The sequence below is a fragment of the Sphaerodactylus townsendi genome, linkage group LG17 (assembly GCF_021028975.2).
Source record: "Sphaerodactylus townsendi isolate TG3544 linkage group LG17, MPM_Stown_v2.3, whole genome shotgun sequence".
Taxonomy (NCBI): Eukaryota; Metazoa; Chordata; class Lepidosauria; order Squamata; family Sphaerodactylidae; genus Sphaerodactylus; species Sphaerodactylus townsendi.
In genome coordinates this window covers 12,191,677-12,205,042 of record NC_059441.1, presented here as the reverse complement: position 1 = coordinate 12,205,042, position 13,366 = coordinate 12,191,677, and the positions used below count along the sequence as shown (strand labels likewise).

Below are 13,366 nucleotides of genomic sequence, written 5' to 3'. Positions count from 1 at the left end.
TTCCAAAATTAATAATTGACGCTGTTTCCTTTTCAGCACTTTGAAAGCTTCCTTTGACGTCCTGAAGCATCGTAAGTATTTTAGTGAACCTCGTGCCATGTGCTTTGTGTGTACTCTCAGCCCTTCGGGGGAGAGCGGTTTATTAAGTTGAATGAATGAATGAATGAATGAATGAATGAATGAATGAATGAATGAATGAATGAATGAATGAATGAATGAATGAATGCTTGGCTTTGAGCAAAAAGCTAACTGGCCTGAAGGCTGCCTGGGTGGGGTAGAGGATCAAACTAAGATCTGAAAGCCCCGTGTTCATGCAGAATAATGCACTTTCAATCCACTTTCAATGCACTTGGCAGCTGGATTTTACTGTGCGGAATAGCAAAATCCACTCACAAACGATTGTGAAAGTGAACATAAGAACATAAGAACTAGCCTGCTGGATCAGACCAGAGTCCATCTAGTCCAGCTCTCTGCTACTCGCAGTGGCCCACCAGGTGCCTTTGAGAGCTCACATGCAGGACGTGAAAGCAATGGCCTTCTGCGGCTGTGGCTCCCGATCACCTGGTCTGTTAAAGCATTTGCAATCTGAGATCAAAGAGGATCAAGATTTGGAGCCATAGATCGACTTCTCCTCCATAAATCTGTCCAAGCCCCTTTTAAAGCTATCCGGGTTAGCGGCCATCACCCTCTCCTGTGGCAGCATATTCCAAACACCAATCACATGTTGCGTGAAGAAGTGTTTCCTTTGATTAGTCCTAATTCTTCCCCCCAGCATTTTCAATGGATGCCCCCTGGTTCTAGTATTGTGAGAAAGAGAGAAAAATTTCTCTCTGTCAACATTTTCTACCCCATGCATAATTTTATAGACTTCAATCATATCCCCCCTCAGATGTCTCCTCTCCAAACTAAAGAGTCCCAAACGTGGATTGAAAATGCGTTATTCTGCATGTGTGGAAGGGGCCTTAGTCTAGCTTACAGGGTTATAGTAATGTAGAAATGGAGGACAGGAAGCGAGGAAGCGAGGAGGCATATAAACGAAGGCAGGAAATAATAATAATAAGCCTTTATTTGGCATAACAATAATCATAACACAATAAAAAACCTGAGATAAAAGGTATACAAATACAAAGGTTTAAGATAAAATATAAATTATTGATTGTGCATCACCTCCAGTAAAAATTGTGCAACCAATTCACAAGTTTCATTGTCAGAATTGTCCAGAAGGAAAGGAAGTCTACCTGATTCTCCCATTTCACTAGGTATCCTAGAAAGAATATTGGAATATTTTGATCTGATATTTATTTATTTATTTATTTATTTAGAGTTTTTTATACCGCCCTACCCCCGAAGGGCTCTGGGCGGTGAACAACAGTTTAAAACATACAAACATACATATTAGCAAATGTAGGGCAGCAAAGCAGTTGATGTGCCAATGTTTCAATTTGTTGTTCACCACAAGAGCATACCCTTTCGCTCATTTCCAAGTTGTTAAATCTACCACGCAATAAAGCGGAGGGGAAAACATTGAAGCGAGCAAGTGTGAGGGCTCTTCTCTGCATTGGATTAGTCAAAAAATACAAATAGGGAGCCATCCTGTTTTGATATAGGGGTATTGAAAGATGTAAGGGTGAACAAGTTTTCATAGCAGCCCTAAATAAATTAATCCATTCGCTTTCCAACAATTTTTGTTTTAACAAGTTGTAGGATTCTGAACTAGATAGTGGGAAAAGCGAGTCGAGAGATAGGCAGGAAATAAAAACATAGCAAGAACTTTAATTTTGTATTGTTAAAGGTGTTCACAATTAGAATCCACCAGCTGTTGTGGGTTAGGGACAAAAACTACCAACCCCAAAAGCCTCACATCCCGGAAAATCCACAAGAGCTAACGTTAATTTTATTGCAAATGGAGGTTCTTGTCCTTACACACATGGTTGTTAGATAATTTCATCACTTTTGTGTTGAGGATGGCCCTATCAATATAACAACAGGAAAGACCATTTTTAAAAATCAGTTGAGAAATCAGGGCGTGCCTGCCACCCACCAGTGGTGGGGAAATTATCATACCTGGTACTGGGGGAAGGATACTGCTATTGCTGTGTCAAATCAATTCATTAAAAAAAGGAGCCCTTTTATTATTTGTTAAAATGCTTTTCTTCTCAGTCAAATAGATGCTGCGCAACAATTACCTCTTACTGGGAATGTTTAGTCTGGAGAAGCGAAGGTTAAGGGGGGACATGATAGCTATGTTTAAATATCTGAAGGGAGCAAGCTTGTTTTCTGCTGCCTCAGAGACTAGGACACGGAGTCATGGGTTCAAGGTGCAGGAAAAGAGATTCCACCTTAACATTAGGAAGAACTTCCTGACCGTCAGGGCTGTTGGACGATGGAATTCACTGCCTCGGAGTGTGGTGGAGTCTCCTTCTTTGGAGGTTTTTAAACAGAGGCTGGATGAACCTATGTCGGGTGTGCTTCAATTGTGTGTTCCTGCATGGCAGGGGGTTGGACTGGATGGCCCTTGGGGTTCTCTTCCAACTCTATGATTCTATGATGGCAATATCTTAGTTGTTGACAGAAATGAATGTCGCCAGTGGGATGTCCTTGCTTGGCACCCACTCAAAAAGTTTCTTCAATCGATTCTTTGATCTTCCCTAGAAATGGAAAATGTTGGAAACTCTCACATCCAGCTGGCTACTGTGCTGAGAGACGAACTGAAAAGTCTAGAAGAGTTCAGAGAGAGACAGAAGGAGCAACGGAAAAAGGTGAGGCAAGGCAGAAATTATCACACCAACATTGCTGAATGGCCTATACCATGGGCTGAGGTTTAGGCCTGTTATGCAGGGGCTCTTAGAAGCAGTGGGGCTGTAGTGTGGTGTCCGCATGTTTGTTTACACACGAGGAGCCATTCTCTGTCTGCCCTGCAGCTGCTTGCCAAAGTCTCCTCTGCTTTTCCTGGTTCTCTTAACTCTGCCCATTAACTCCCTCTCAAAGGCACAGATCTCATCACGCCCTCTTAAAGGCACAGATCACACCCAGCAGTTGCAAGACAAAGGACTTTGAAGGACCAAGGGACGGATTTTGTACAAGGCAGTTTCATGTGTTCATGGAGCTGCTCTTTGCGTTTCCCCTCCGGAAGACTAACGTAATGTCTAAAACCTTGTGTGTTCCCTACAGTACGAAAGCACCATGGAGAAAACACACAAAAACAAGATTTCGCTGTACAAGAAAACGATGGAGGTAAGTTGTGAGTTTGAAAGCAGGTATCCAAAGGCCCAGCTACCACGTTTCCCCGAAAATAAGACAGTGTCTTATATTAATTTTTGCTCCCAAAGATGCACTATGTCTTATTTTCAAGGGATGTCTTATTTTTCTGTGTTCTGTTCGTCGGGCGTGCTTCCAAACAAAAACTTTGCCATGTCTTACTTTCGGGGGATGCCTTATATTTCGCACTTCAGCAAAACCTCTACTACGTCTTATTTTCAGGAGATGTCTTATATTCGGGGAAACAGGGTCGCAGTGGGGAAGCCTCAGTTAAAATCTAGCGCTGCCAAACTCCAGGTTGCCAGCCAACAGCCTCCACTTGAGCACTCGGTGGATAACAGACCAAGCACTTCTCTTTTGCTGAGATCCTGTTTTTCCAAACTCCTGTCTGCAATCTTGTCACCTGTGTTTTGTCTTGCTGATCTCAGTCCAAGAAGACGTATGAGCAGAAGTGTAAAGAAGCGGACGAGGCTGAGCTTGCCTTTGAACGGATCAGTACCATGGGGAACCAGAAGCAGATAGAAAAGGTAAGCCCCAATCTCTTGGCAGAAGTTTACGGGGCCGCAAAAGCGCAATGCGCGTCACTCAGGCCCCTTCCGGGTTTGATTCCCAGCTCTGCCGCCTGAGCTGTGGAGGCTTATCTGGGGAATTCAGATTAGCCTGTGCACTCCCACACACGCCAGCTGGGTGACCTTGGGCTACTCACAGCTTCTCGGAGCTCTCTCAGCCCCACCTACCTCACAGGGTGTTTGTTGTGAGGGGGGAAGGGCAAGGAGATTGTAAGCCCCTTTGAGTCTCCTGCAGGAGAGAAAGGGAGGATATAAATCCAAACAACTCCTCCTCCTCCTCCTCCTCCTCCTCCTCCTCCTCCTCTTCTTCTTCTTCTTCTTCTCCTTCTCCTTCTCCTCCTCCTCCTCCTCCTCCTCCTCCTCCTCCTCCTCCTCCTCCTCCTTCTTCTTCTTCTGCACATGCAGAATAATGCACTTTCAATGCACTTTGCAGCCGGATTTTACTGTGTGAAATAACGAAATCCACTTGCAAACAATTGTGAAACCTAAAAGCATGTGTGGAAGGGGCCTCAGAACTAGTCTTGAATTTTTGCTGGGCCGCTAAAGTCAAGTCCCAGCTGTAATGTTGCAGGCTGCAGGGGAGCACTCTCAAACAAAGCATTCCTGCAGAAAACTAGCTTACAAGGCTAGAAACCTTGTCCCTGACATGCTAGCTTTCTGTGGGAAGGGATTGTTTTTGTAAGGAGGAGCCTCCAACTGTGAAAGAAGGTTAGCAATCTACAGGAATGGCCTAGAAGATATCTGGCAAAAATTCCTTAGTTCGAGGGGGGACCTAAGGCGGTGGTTACCAACCTGGGGTACGTGTACTCTCGGGGGTACATGCCGGAGTGTTTGGGGGTACACACAAAAATTACATAATGAGTTTTCTAATATGGGGGTACAATTTTAAGGAAATGGGTTGCCAAGGAATATCCAAGCGGAAGAAGGTTGGGAACCGTGGACCTAAGGCAAGACAGCTTGTTCTTACTCAAATGAGCGCGCACTCCCCCACACGAGGCAGGATCATGCTCTAATCTCTTTGTATTTCAGAGCCAGGTGAAAGCAAAGCAGTGCAAAGAAGCGGCGAACGAAGCAGGTATCCCGTTACGGTCCGGTGGAACTGAGGCTCGGCGCAGCTCACAGACAATTTGATCTTTGTCCATCTTCCCTTTCAAACACCCCCTCTTCACGCGTGCAGATAATCTTATACAACAACAAGGGCTGGAGACATTTAAAAAAACAACTCGCCCAGAGAGAGCTTTTAGCAACCTAGCAATACGGTGATGACACGGGGCATATATCCTTCTTCTGATAAGATGCCACTATAGCAGCAGTGGCGTAGTGGTTAAGAGCAGGTGCGCTCTAATCTGTGGAACCGGGTTTGATTCCCTGCTCTGCCACCTGAGCTGTGGAGGCTTATCTGGGGAATTCAGATTAGCCTGTGCACTCCCACACATGCCAGCTGGGTGACCTTGGGCTAGTCACAGCTCTTCGGAGCTCGCTCAGCCCCACCCACCTCACAGGGTGTTTGTTGTGAGGCGGGGGGGAGGGCAAGGAGATTGTAAGACCCTTTGAGTCTCCTTACAGGAGAGAAAGGGGGGATGCAAATCCAAACTCCTCTTCCTCCTCTTCTTCATAATTCAGCCAAGTAGCAATAAACTACAGCACTTTCCTTGGTGTGTATCATTATCCCTTCACGTTGTGGGGTTTGGGGTGCGGCACCCCTGCGATCCAGAAACCCATGTACATTTTTGGGCCCTCCCTTCTGTGTCCTTTGCTGTTTTTAAATCCCATTTAATTTTCTTAAGCCGACCTGCAACATATCAAAACTGCGACAGGGGAAAGACATGTTGTGGAAGGGATTAACTGTATTATCTTTTATCTGTACATATATACCGTCTAAATAAACATAGTCACTGGTGAGACATTTCCTCAATTATGCCACACGGCCTCAGATTCAGAGTCCACGGGGGACAAAATCCAGCCAATCCTACCAAACAACCCCTTCTAGGATTTTTAATCTATGATACTTTGGCACACAAGCGCATCTTATGGTCTGTCTCACTGTAAGATAAGACTTTTATTCCATTGATGAACTTTCCCCCCCTTTCATCTCTTTATGGATGCAGAACGAGTGTACAAACAGAACATAGAAACGCTGGATGCGGCCAGGATTTCGTGGGAGCAAGAGCATATCAGCACGTGTGACGTAAGGGGTTTGGATCGGGGCCACAATTCGTGCTGGCTTTTTACATTTGGGCTAGTGGGTTTTGCTGGGGAAATTCCAGCTAGGTCAGGGGTAGGGAACCTTTAACACTCAAAGAGCCATTTGGACCCCTTTTCCACGGGAAAAGAAAACACTTGGAGCCGCAAATAATTTTTGACATTTAAAATAAAGATAACACTATATATATAGGGTTTTTTTAACCTTTTACTCCGCTTATTCTGAGAAGCGCATGGATGCGCCTGCCCTGTTGCCTGCAGGGCGGGCAAGGATGAAGCTGGTGGCTCGGCCTCGCCAGCTGCCAGAAAGCACCCGCCCCGCTCCAACGGGGTGGGCGAGAGGGGAAGCCTGTGGCGCGGCCCAGCCGACTGTGGGCAGTTGGTGCGCCCGCCTTGCTACCTGCAGGGCGGGCAAGGATGGGGCTGGTGGCTCAGCTTGTGGAGCCACAGTGCAAGGGCAGAAGAGCCGCATGCGGCTCTCGAGCCACAGGTTCCCTACCCCTGAGCTAGGTGGTTTGGGATTCTGATGTTATTGTGCCTTGATATTGAAAATTGTCATGCTTTCATGCTCAAAACAACTTCGGTAGCAGCGTGGCACAGTAGTTAGCGTGCTGAACTAACTTCCAACAGGGCTGCATTCCATAGACCAGTGGTTCTCAACCTTCCTAATGCCGCGACCCTTTAATACAGTTCCTCAGTGGCGTAGGAGGTTAAGAGCTCGTGTATCTAATCTGGAGGAACCGGGTTTGATTCTCTGCTCTGCCGCCTGAGCTGTGGAGGCTTATCTGGGGGAATTCAGATTAGCCTGTACACTCCCACACATGCCAGCTGGGTGACCTTGGGCTAGTCACAGCTTCTCGGAGCTCTCTCAGCCCCACCTACCTCACAGGGTGTTTGTTGTGAGGGGGGAAGGGCAAGGAGATTGTCAGCCCCTTTGAGTCTCCTGCAGGAGAGAAAGGGGGGATATAAATCCAAACTCCTCCTCCTCCTCCTCCTCCTCCTCCTCCTGCTGCTGCTGCTGCTGCTGCTGCTTCTTCTTCTTCTTCTTCTTCTTCTTCTTCTTCTTCTTCTTCTTCTTCTTCTTCTTCTTCTTCTTCTTCTTCTTCTTCTTCTTCTTCATGATGTTGTGGTGACCCCCAACCCTAACATTTATCCATTTTACAGATGGAGAACACTGATGCAGAGAGTCTTAGGCGACCCCTGTGAAAGGGTTGTTCGACCCCCAAAGGGGTCGCAACCCTCGGGTTGAGAACCTCTGTCATAGACCCTGGGCCCTCTTGTATTTAACTCTCCACCTCGCCCCGATGCACCACTAGGGGCAGACATCGTTCCAAAAAGTGTCAAGCATGCATATCCGTTAAAAACCAGAAGTTAACTTTTTCCCCAATTCTTTAGCCCTTACATGTATGTTCCTCCTCGTATTTTAACATGGGATGTGGTAAGGCAGGGAAAAAGAAAAAGAGGGAGAAAAATATAGTGTAGATGGGAAAATAAAATATTTTTATTCCCAATTTGTTGTTCTTCACAATCCCTGCCATTTTTTGTTGTTGTTAATCCTGGTTTTTTGTAGGCCCTGAACTTTTCATAGGTCCTGTGCCTAATGGGTAATGCACCCTTGGGTTCTAAGGGACTAGACTGCGGGGCCGCCACTAAAAAGACCCCGCTCTCATGTACCCACCAAGTGAGGGTCTCTAATTAATGGGTCAGTCAGGAGTGCCTCTCCCTATGATCTTTACTCGGCAGGAACACATGGGAGAAAACCTTCCTGCAGATACCCCGGTCCCCAGCCATCTAGGGATTTATAGGTGGTCCCCCCCCCCCATCTCCTACCCCACAGTATCTGCTATCATTTGCCAGGATGCAGTGAAGGCAGGAGAAGGAAATATCTGTATTAAGGGTTAAATTAGGGGTCAATGCAGTTTCCACCTTATGATAGCAGCCGTGCATTTAAGAGCAGCAGTGGCGTGGTGGTTAAGAGCAGGGGCACTCTAATCTGGAGAACTGGGTTTGATTCCCCGCTCTGCCACTGGAGCTGTGGAGGCTTCTCTGGGGAACCTGATTAGCTTGTGCACTCCAGCACGCTAAAACAAACGGAAACCGAATCTTAGAGCAGAGACAGAATATAAAATCAACCCGTTAAAACACAGCGGAGGGGATGAGGCGTCGCCAATTTCTAACTCTGCTCTTTTAAACACAAAACAGGCTTTCCAGCTGCAGGAATGTGACCGGATTACAGTCTTGAGGAATTCCTTGTGGGTTCATTGCAACCAGCTTTCTGTGCAGTGCGTGAAGGATGACGAGGTAACAACAACACAACAACCTTTATTAGGCATATTAAAATAGGCTCCAGAGCATTACAGACATTTCTGAAGTACAAATCAAAAGTACATTCAAAACACAGACAGATAAACTGTATCTAGCATTGGACGTTACTTAGAAAATTCTGTCACTTGTAAGAGAAATTTTGCTACTTTTTCCAAGAGCATGGCCTCTGTGTTATTTAACAAAAGCTCCATAAGAACATAAGAACAAGCCAGCTGGATCAGACCAGAGTCCATCTAGTCCAGCTCTCTGCTACTCGCAGTGGCCCACCAGGTGCCTTTGGGAGCTCACATGTAGGATGTGAACGCAATGGCCTTCTGCGGCTGTTTCTCCCGAGCACCTGGACTGTTAAGGCATTTGCAATCTCAGATCAAAGAGGATCAAGATTGGTAGCCATAGATCGACTTCTCCTCCATAAATCTGTCCAAGCCCTTTTTAAAGCTATCCAGGTTAGTGGCCATCACCACCTCCTGTGGCAGCATATTCCACAACAGAGTTGTCAGAGTCTCTTTCAGATTTGTCTAAGACCCGCCCAGGAGAGAAATTCCTAATACCCACATATTTCGGACAGTCAAGTATAATGTGAGCAAGAGTCTCCACTTGGTTTTTACAGTGTGGACAGACCCGATCCTGGAGAGGGATAGATAGGTAGCGACCCTTTGTAATGGCCGATGGAAAAGTATTGCATCTGGCCCTTGTAATAATCCATCTCTGTTGGGGTTCAGTTAATAGTTCAAGATATTTGGCTATGTGCCCCTGTTCTGGTACTATTCCGACAGAAAGGGGTGAGCATGATTTATTTGCTTGGCCCAACAAGATATGGTATTCCTGTTCCAGAAGTCTGCGTTTTGGATGACGAGGTAATTGAGAGCATTAGGGGGGGACCGTAACTCCGTGGCGCGGCGTCTGCTTTGCATGCGGAAGGATATGAGTTCAATGCCCAGCGCCCCCTTAAAAAAGGATTAGCTAGTAAGTGGTAGGAAAGAAATCCTGGCCGAGATAAAGAAATGAAACACTAGTCTGCAAGGCTACAAAAACAAATAGAATCCTTCCGCACATGCAGAGCAATGCACTTTCAATGCACTTTCAATGAACTTTGCAGCTGGATTTTACTGTGCGGACTAGCAAAATCCACTTGCAATCAATTGTGAAAATGGATTGAAAGTGCTTTATTCTGCATGTGCGGAAGGGGCCTAAGTACAGCGGCAGAGTTGGAAACAGCTAAAATCAAGATTGCTCCACTTGAATTCATTCACAAATTCAGAACAATGGATTGAGACAAAGGATTCCTAAACTCAATACAGATGCTGGTTTTCTGCTCCCAAATATGTCTCGCCTCCCGTAATTAAGTTGGTGGCAATGTGGGTTCGTACCTTTGAATCCTGGGTCCCTTCTCTGTAACAGCCCTTCCGCCTTCTGTTTGGGATATAAGGACTAAAGATCTCCTTTCCTGCTTGTATCTGACGAAGGGAATTTGTTTCTCAAAAACTTATACTGTAAAAATCCTGTTCGTCTGCAGCAGGGGTCTGCAACCTGCGGCTCTCCTGGTGTTCATGGACTACAATTCCCATCAGCCCCTTCCAGCATGGCCAATTGGCCGTGCTGGCAGGGGCTGGTGGGTATTGTAGTCCATGAACATCTGGAGAGCCGCAGGTTGCAGACCCCTGGTCTACAGGGCCACCAGGAGTCAAATTTCGCTAACCCGAAATTAAGTGCCTGTTTTATTGGTTGAAGGAACCTTGTTCTAAAAACTTCCCACGACCCATCAGCTATCCCGTAAAACAACCCCAGTTTTTAAACTGTTGCACCAATTCGCCTTCCTTTCCTCTGTTGAACAGCTATATGAAGAGGTTCGGCTGAGCTTAGAGAACTGCAGCGTGGAATCAGATATGGATTGCTTCGTCCGGAACAAGATGACGGGAGCGGAGCCGCCGGGTAACCAAACGCGAGTGATCTTGGCCTTCGTCTCCCCAATTTTGCAAACCTGGTTCTTTGCTTGCTGATCTTGATAGCCCCCTACATACTAGGGACATCCTATCTACACTAAAAACAGCTGGGGACCACAGCTGTAAAGGACCTTGCTGAGGACAGTATATAATTCTCCATGCTATGCAAAAGGGGAAGGTACACAACCAAAGTGAAAAGAAGAAAACTTGTACCAATGGTAGAGTATTACCTCTATAATTTAAGGATTGTAAAATCCTATCCTTATCTGGGTCATTAGAAGAAGAGTTTGGATTTATGTCCCCCCTTTCTCTCCTGTAAGGAGACTCAAAGGGGCTGACAATCTCCTTGCCCTTCCCTCCTCACAACAAACACCTTGGGAGGTGGGTGGGGCTGAGAGAGCTCCAGAAAAATGTGACTAGCCCAAGGTCACCCAGCTGACGTGTGTGGGAGTGCACAGGCTAATCTGAATTCCCCAGAGAAGCCTCCACAGCTCAGGCGGCAGAGCTGGGAATCAAACCCGGTTCCTCCAGATTAGATACACGAGCTCTTAACCTCCCACGCCACTGCTACACCACAACCAATTCAAAGGCAGGGTTCTTTTCACTTTGGTTGTGTACCGTCCCCTTTTGCATAGATTGGAGGAATCTCCTTCGGGGGCTTTGGCATTTACTAGCCTCCTGGCTTTTAATGACCAGGATAAGGATAGGATTTTACAATCCTTAGAGGACAGTATAGAAGGCATTACGCAGCCCGCCATATCTACCTCTTCTGCAAGGCCCATTTGAAACGTATGGCATTTACACCACACCATGGTTGCGCTCAGCAGGAAGTACAATAAATTGTGGCTGCGGTCAGCCTATTGTTTGTGGAGGGAGAGGGAAATCTTCTTGAGCAATATTTTTTCTCTTCCCCCGGCAGTCGCGATCGGGTATGAGAGCTACGAGAACAGAGGAACTTCCATGAAGAACGGCACCAGCCCAAACCCGACATGTGGAATGATGAAAAAGTAAAGGAAGGAACATCTGGGGGGGGGGCTTAAGGAGGGGGGAGACAGACGCAAAAGTTTGGGATTGGGCGAGCATTTGCTTCTCCCCCGTTGATTTCTTATCCATCCGCAGATTTTCCGGCTTGCTCCACGGAAACAACCGCAACACCACGGACGCTATTATACCCACAGCTCCCCCGGCAGGTATGTTTTTAAAAACCGGACCTGCGTTTCTAAATGTCATCGAGGCAGACTCTGGATTAAACACAAATTAGTTCTCAAAACCGGACGTCGTTCCATCCCGCCACTCAAGGCCATTAAAACACTTGAGTCCGAGCGTGGTGTCGTGGTTAAGAGCCGGTGGATTCTAATCTGGAGAACCAGGTTTGATTCCCCACTCCTTCACCTGGGTGGCAGAGGCTTATCTGGTGAGCCGGATGTGTTTCCGCACTGCTACATTCCTGCTGGGTGACCTTGGGCTAGAAATAGACAGGGATATGATTGAAGTCTATAAAATCATGCTTCGGGTAGAAAATGTTGACAGAGAGAAAATTTTCTCTCTTTCTCACAATACTAGAACCAGGGAGCATTCATTGAAAATGCTGGGGGGAAGAATTAGGATTAATAAAAGGAAACACTTCTTCACACAACGTGTGATTGGTGTTTGGAATATGCTGCCACAGGAGGTGGTGATGGCCACTCACCTGGATAGCTTTAGAAGGGGCTTGGACAGATTTATGGAGGAGAAGTTGATCTATGGCTCCCAATCTTGTTCCTCCTTGATCTGAGATTGCAAAGGCCTTAGCAGACCAGGTGCTCGGGAGCAGCAGCAGCAGAAGGCCATTGCTTTCACCTCCTGCCTGTGAGCTCCCAAAGGCACCTGGTGGGCCACTGCGAGTAGCAGAGTGCTGGACTAGATGGACTCTGGTCTGATCCAGCAGGCTCGTTCTTATGTTCTCTCTGAACTCTCTCAGCCCCACCTGCCTCACAAAGTGTCTGCTGCAGGTAGGGGAAGGGAAACAGAATTTGTAAGCTACCTTGAGAATCCTTACAGGGGAGAAAGGTGAGGTATAAATCCAAACTTTTCTTCTAAATGGGTAGACATTTTTTCATTATCCAAAAAACTTTAATGGGAAACTAGCAGGGACAGGGGGATATTGAGATATTGGGATCTTGCGGAGGAATCTCTTCTGTCAGCAGATTCTTGAAGAAGGCATCCTTTTCGCTGCGCTTGGCCTCTCTTCAAAATGCACTTACAGCTTGGGAGTAGTGTAGGGATGGATTTCTTTACATATGCTGGACTTATAAGCTTTTAAGCACTGCCAAATTTTATTTAGCAAGCCTTTATTGGCATAGACAATAGTACAACAATAATAAAAAACGGATTAAAAAGCATATACAATACAGGAAATAAATGTTAGGTCGAAGGAAATCTACTGGCGTTTAGTAATTTCCAGGAGAAAGTCTGCCACTATAATACAGAGAGAAGGATCAGGATTGTCCAACAAGTAGTGTAATCTAATTAAATCAGGGAGATGGGGTAAATGTAAAGGAGTAAGATTCACATACTTGGATCTGATTTCCTTGAATCGGAGACAGTGTAGTAATTGGTGGGCCAGAGATTCAACTGAGCCATCGTTACATGGGCACAATCTTTTAGCCTTTTCTTGCTTATTAAATCTGCCATGTAACAAGGCAGAAGGCATAACATTAAACCTGGCGAGCATTATGGCTCTCCTTTGAGCAGGGTTTATTAAGCAATACAGGTAGTGTGCCAAATGGCCCCGTTCAAATGGGAGAGAAAAATACAGAGGGGAGCACATTTTCTTGGCTGCGGTGATTAGGGTAGAGAACTCTCTGTCCAATAGTTGACCTTTTAATTTTCTATAAGCTTATGAATAGGACAAAGGGCAAAGTGAATCCACTGACAGTCCAATAGAAGCCATTTTTTCTTCAATTATGGAAAACCAGGGGTTGGAATGGGTGTCAGAGAGCAGACGGTGGACTAGGGAAACACTGCCAAATGTTCTCACCAATTCGGCTTGTCTTTACCTGGGCAGACAAGTTGCGTTTTCGAGCAACC

The 13,366-nt window shown here is 46.2% G+C and overlaps 1 protein-coding gene across 1 annotated transcript in view; it reads left to right on the top strand.

Moving 5' to 3' along the window:
- Nucleotides 1-13,366, top strand: part of PSTPIP1 (proline-serine-threonine phosphatase interacting protein 1) — a 41,580-nt gene that overhangs the window by 25,052 nt on the left and 3,162 nt on the right. The window contains exons 4-13 of the mRNA XM_048519627.1: nucleotides 37-71; nucleotides 2,653-2,759; nucleotides 3,172-3,234; nucleotides 3,687-3,785; nucleotides 4,857-4,902; nucleotides 5,936-6,015; nucleotides 8,232-8,330; nucleotides 10,190-10,286; nucleotides 11,217-11,304; nucleotides 11,417-11,487. Coding sequence (XP_048375584.1) covers nucleotides 37-71; nucleotides 2,653-2,759; nucleotides 3,172-3,234; nucleotides 3,687-3,785; nucleotides 4,857-4,902; nucleotides 5,936-6,015; nucleotides 8,232-8,330; nucleotides 10,190-10,286; nucleotides 11,217-11,304; nucleotides 11,417-11,487 — 785 coding nt within the window. The remainder of the gene's footprint in view (nucleotides 1-36; nucleotides 72-2,652; nucleotides 2,760-3,171; nucleotides 3,235-3,686; nucleotides 3,786-4,856; nucleotides 4,903-5,935; nucleotides 6,016-8,231; nucleotides 8,331-10,189; nucleotides 10,287-11,216; nucleotides 11,305-11,416; nucleotides 11,488-13,366) is intronic.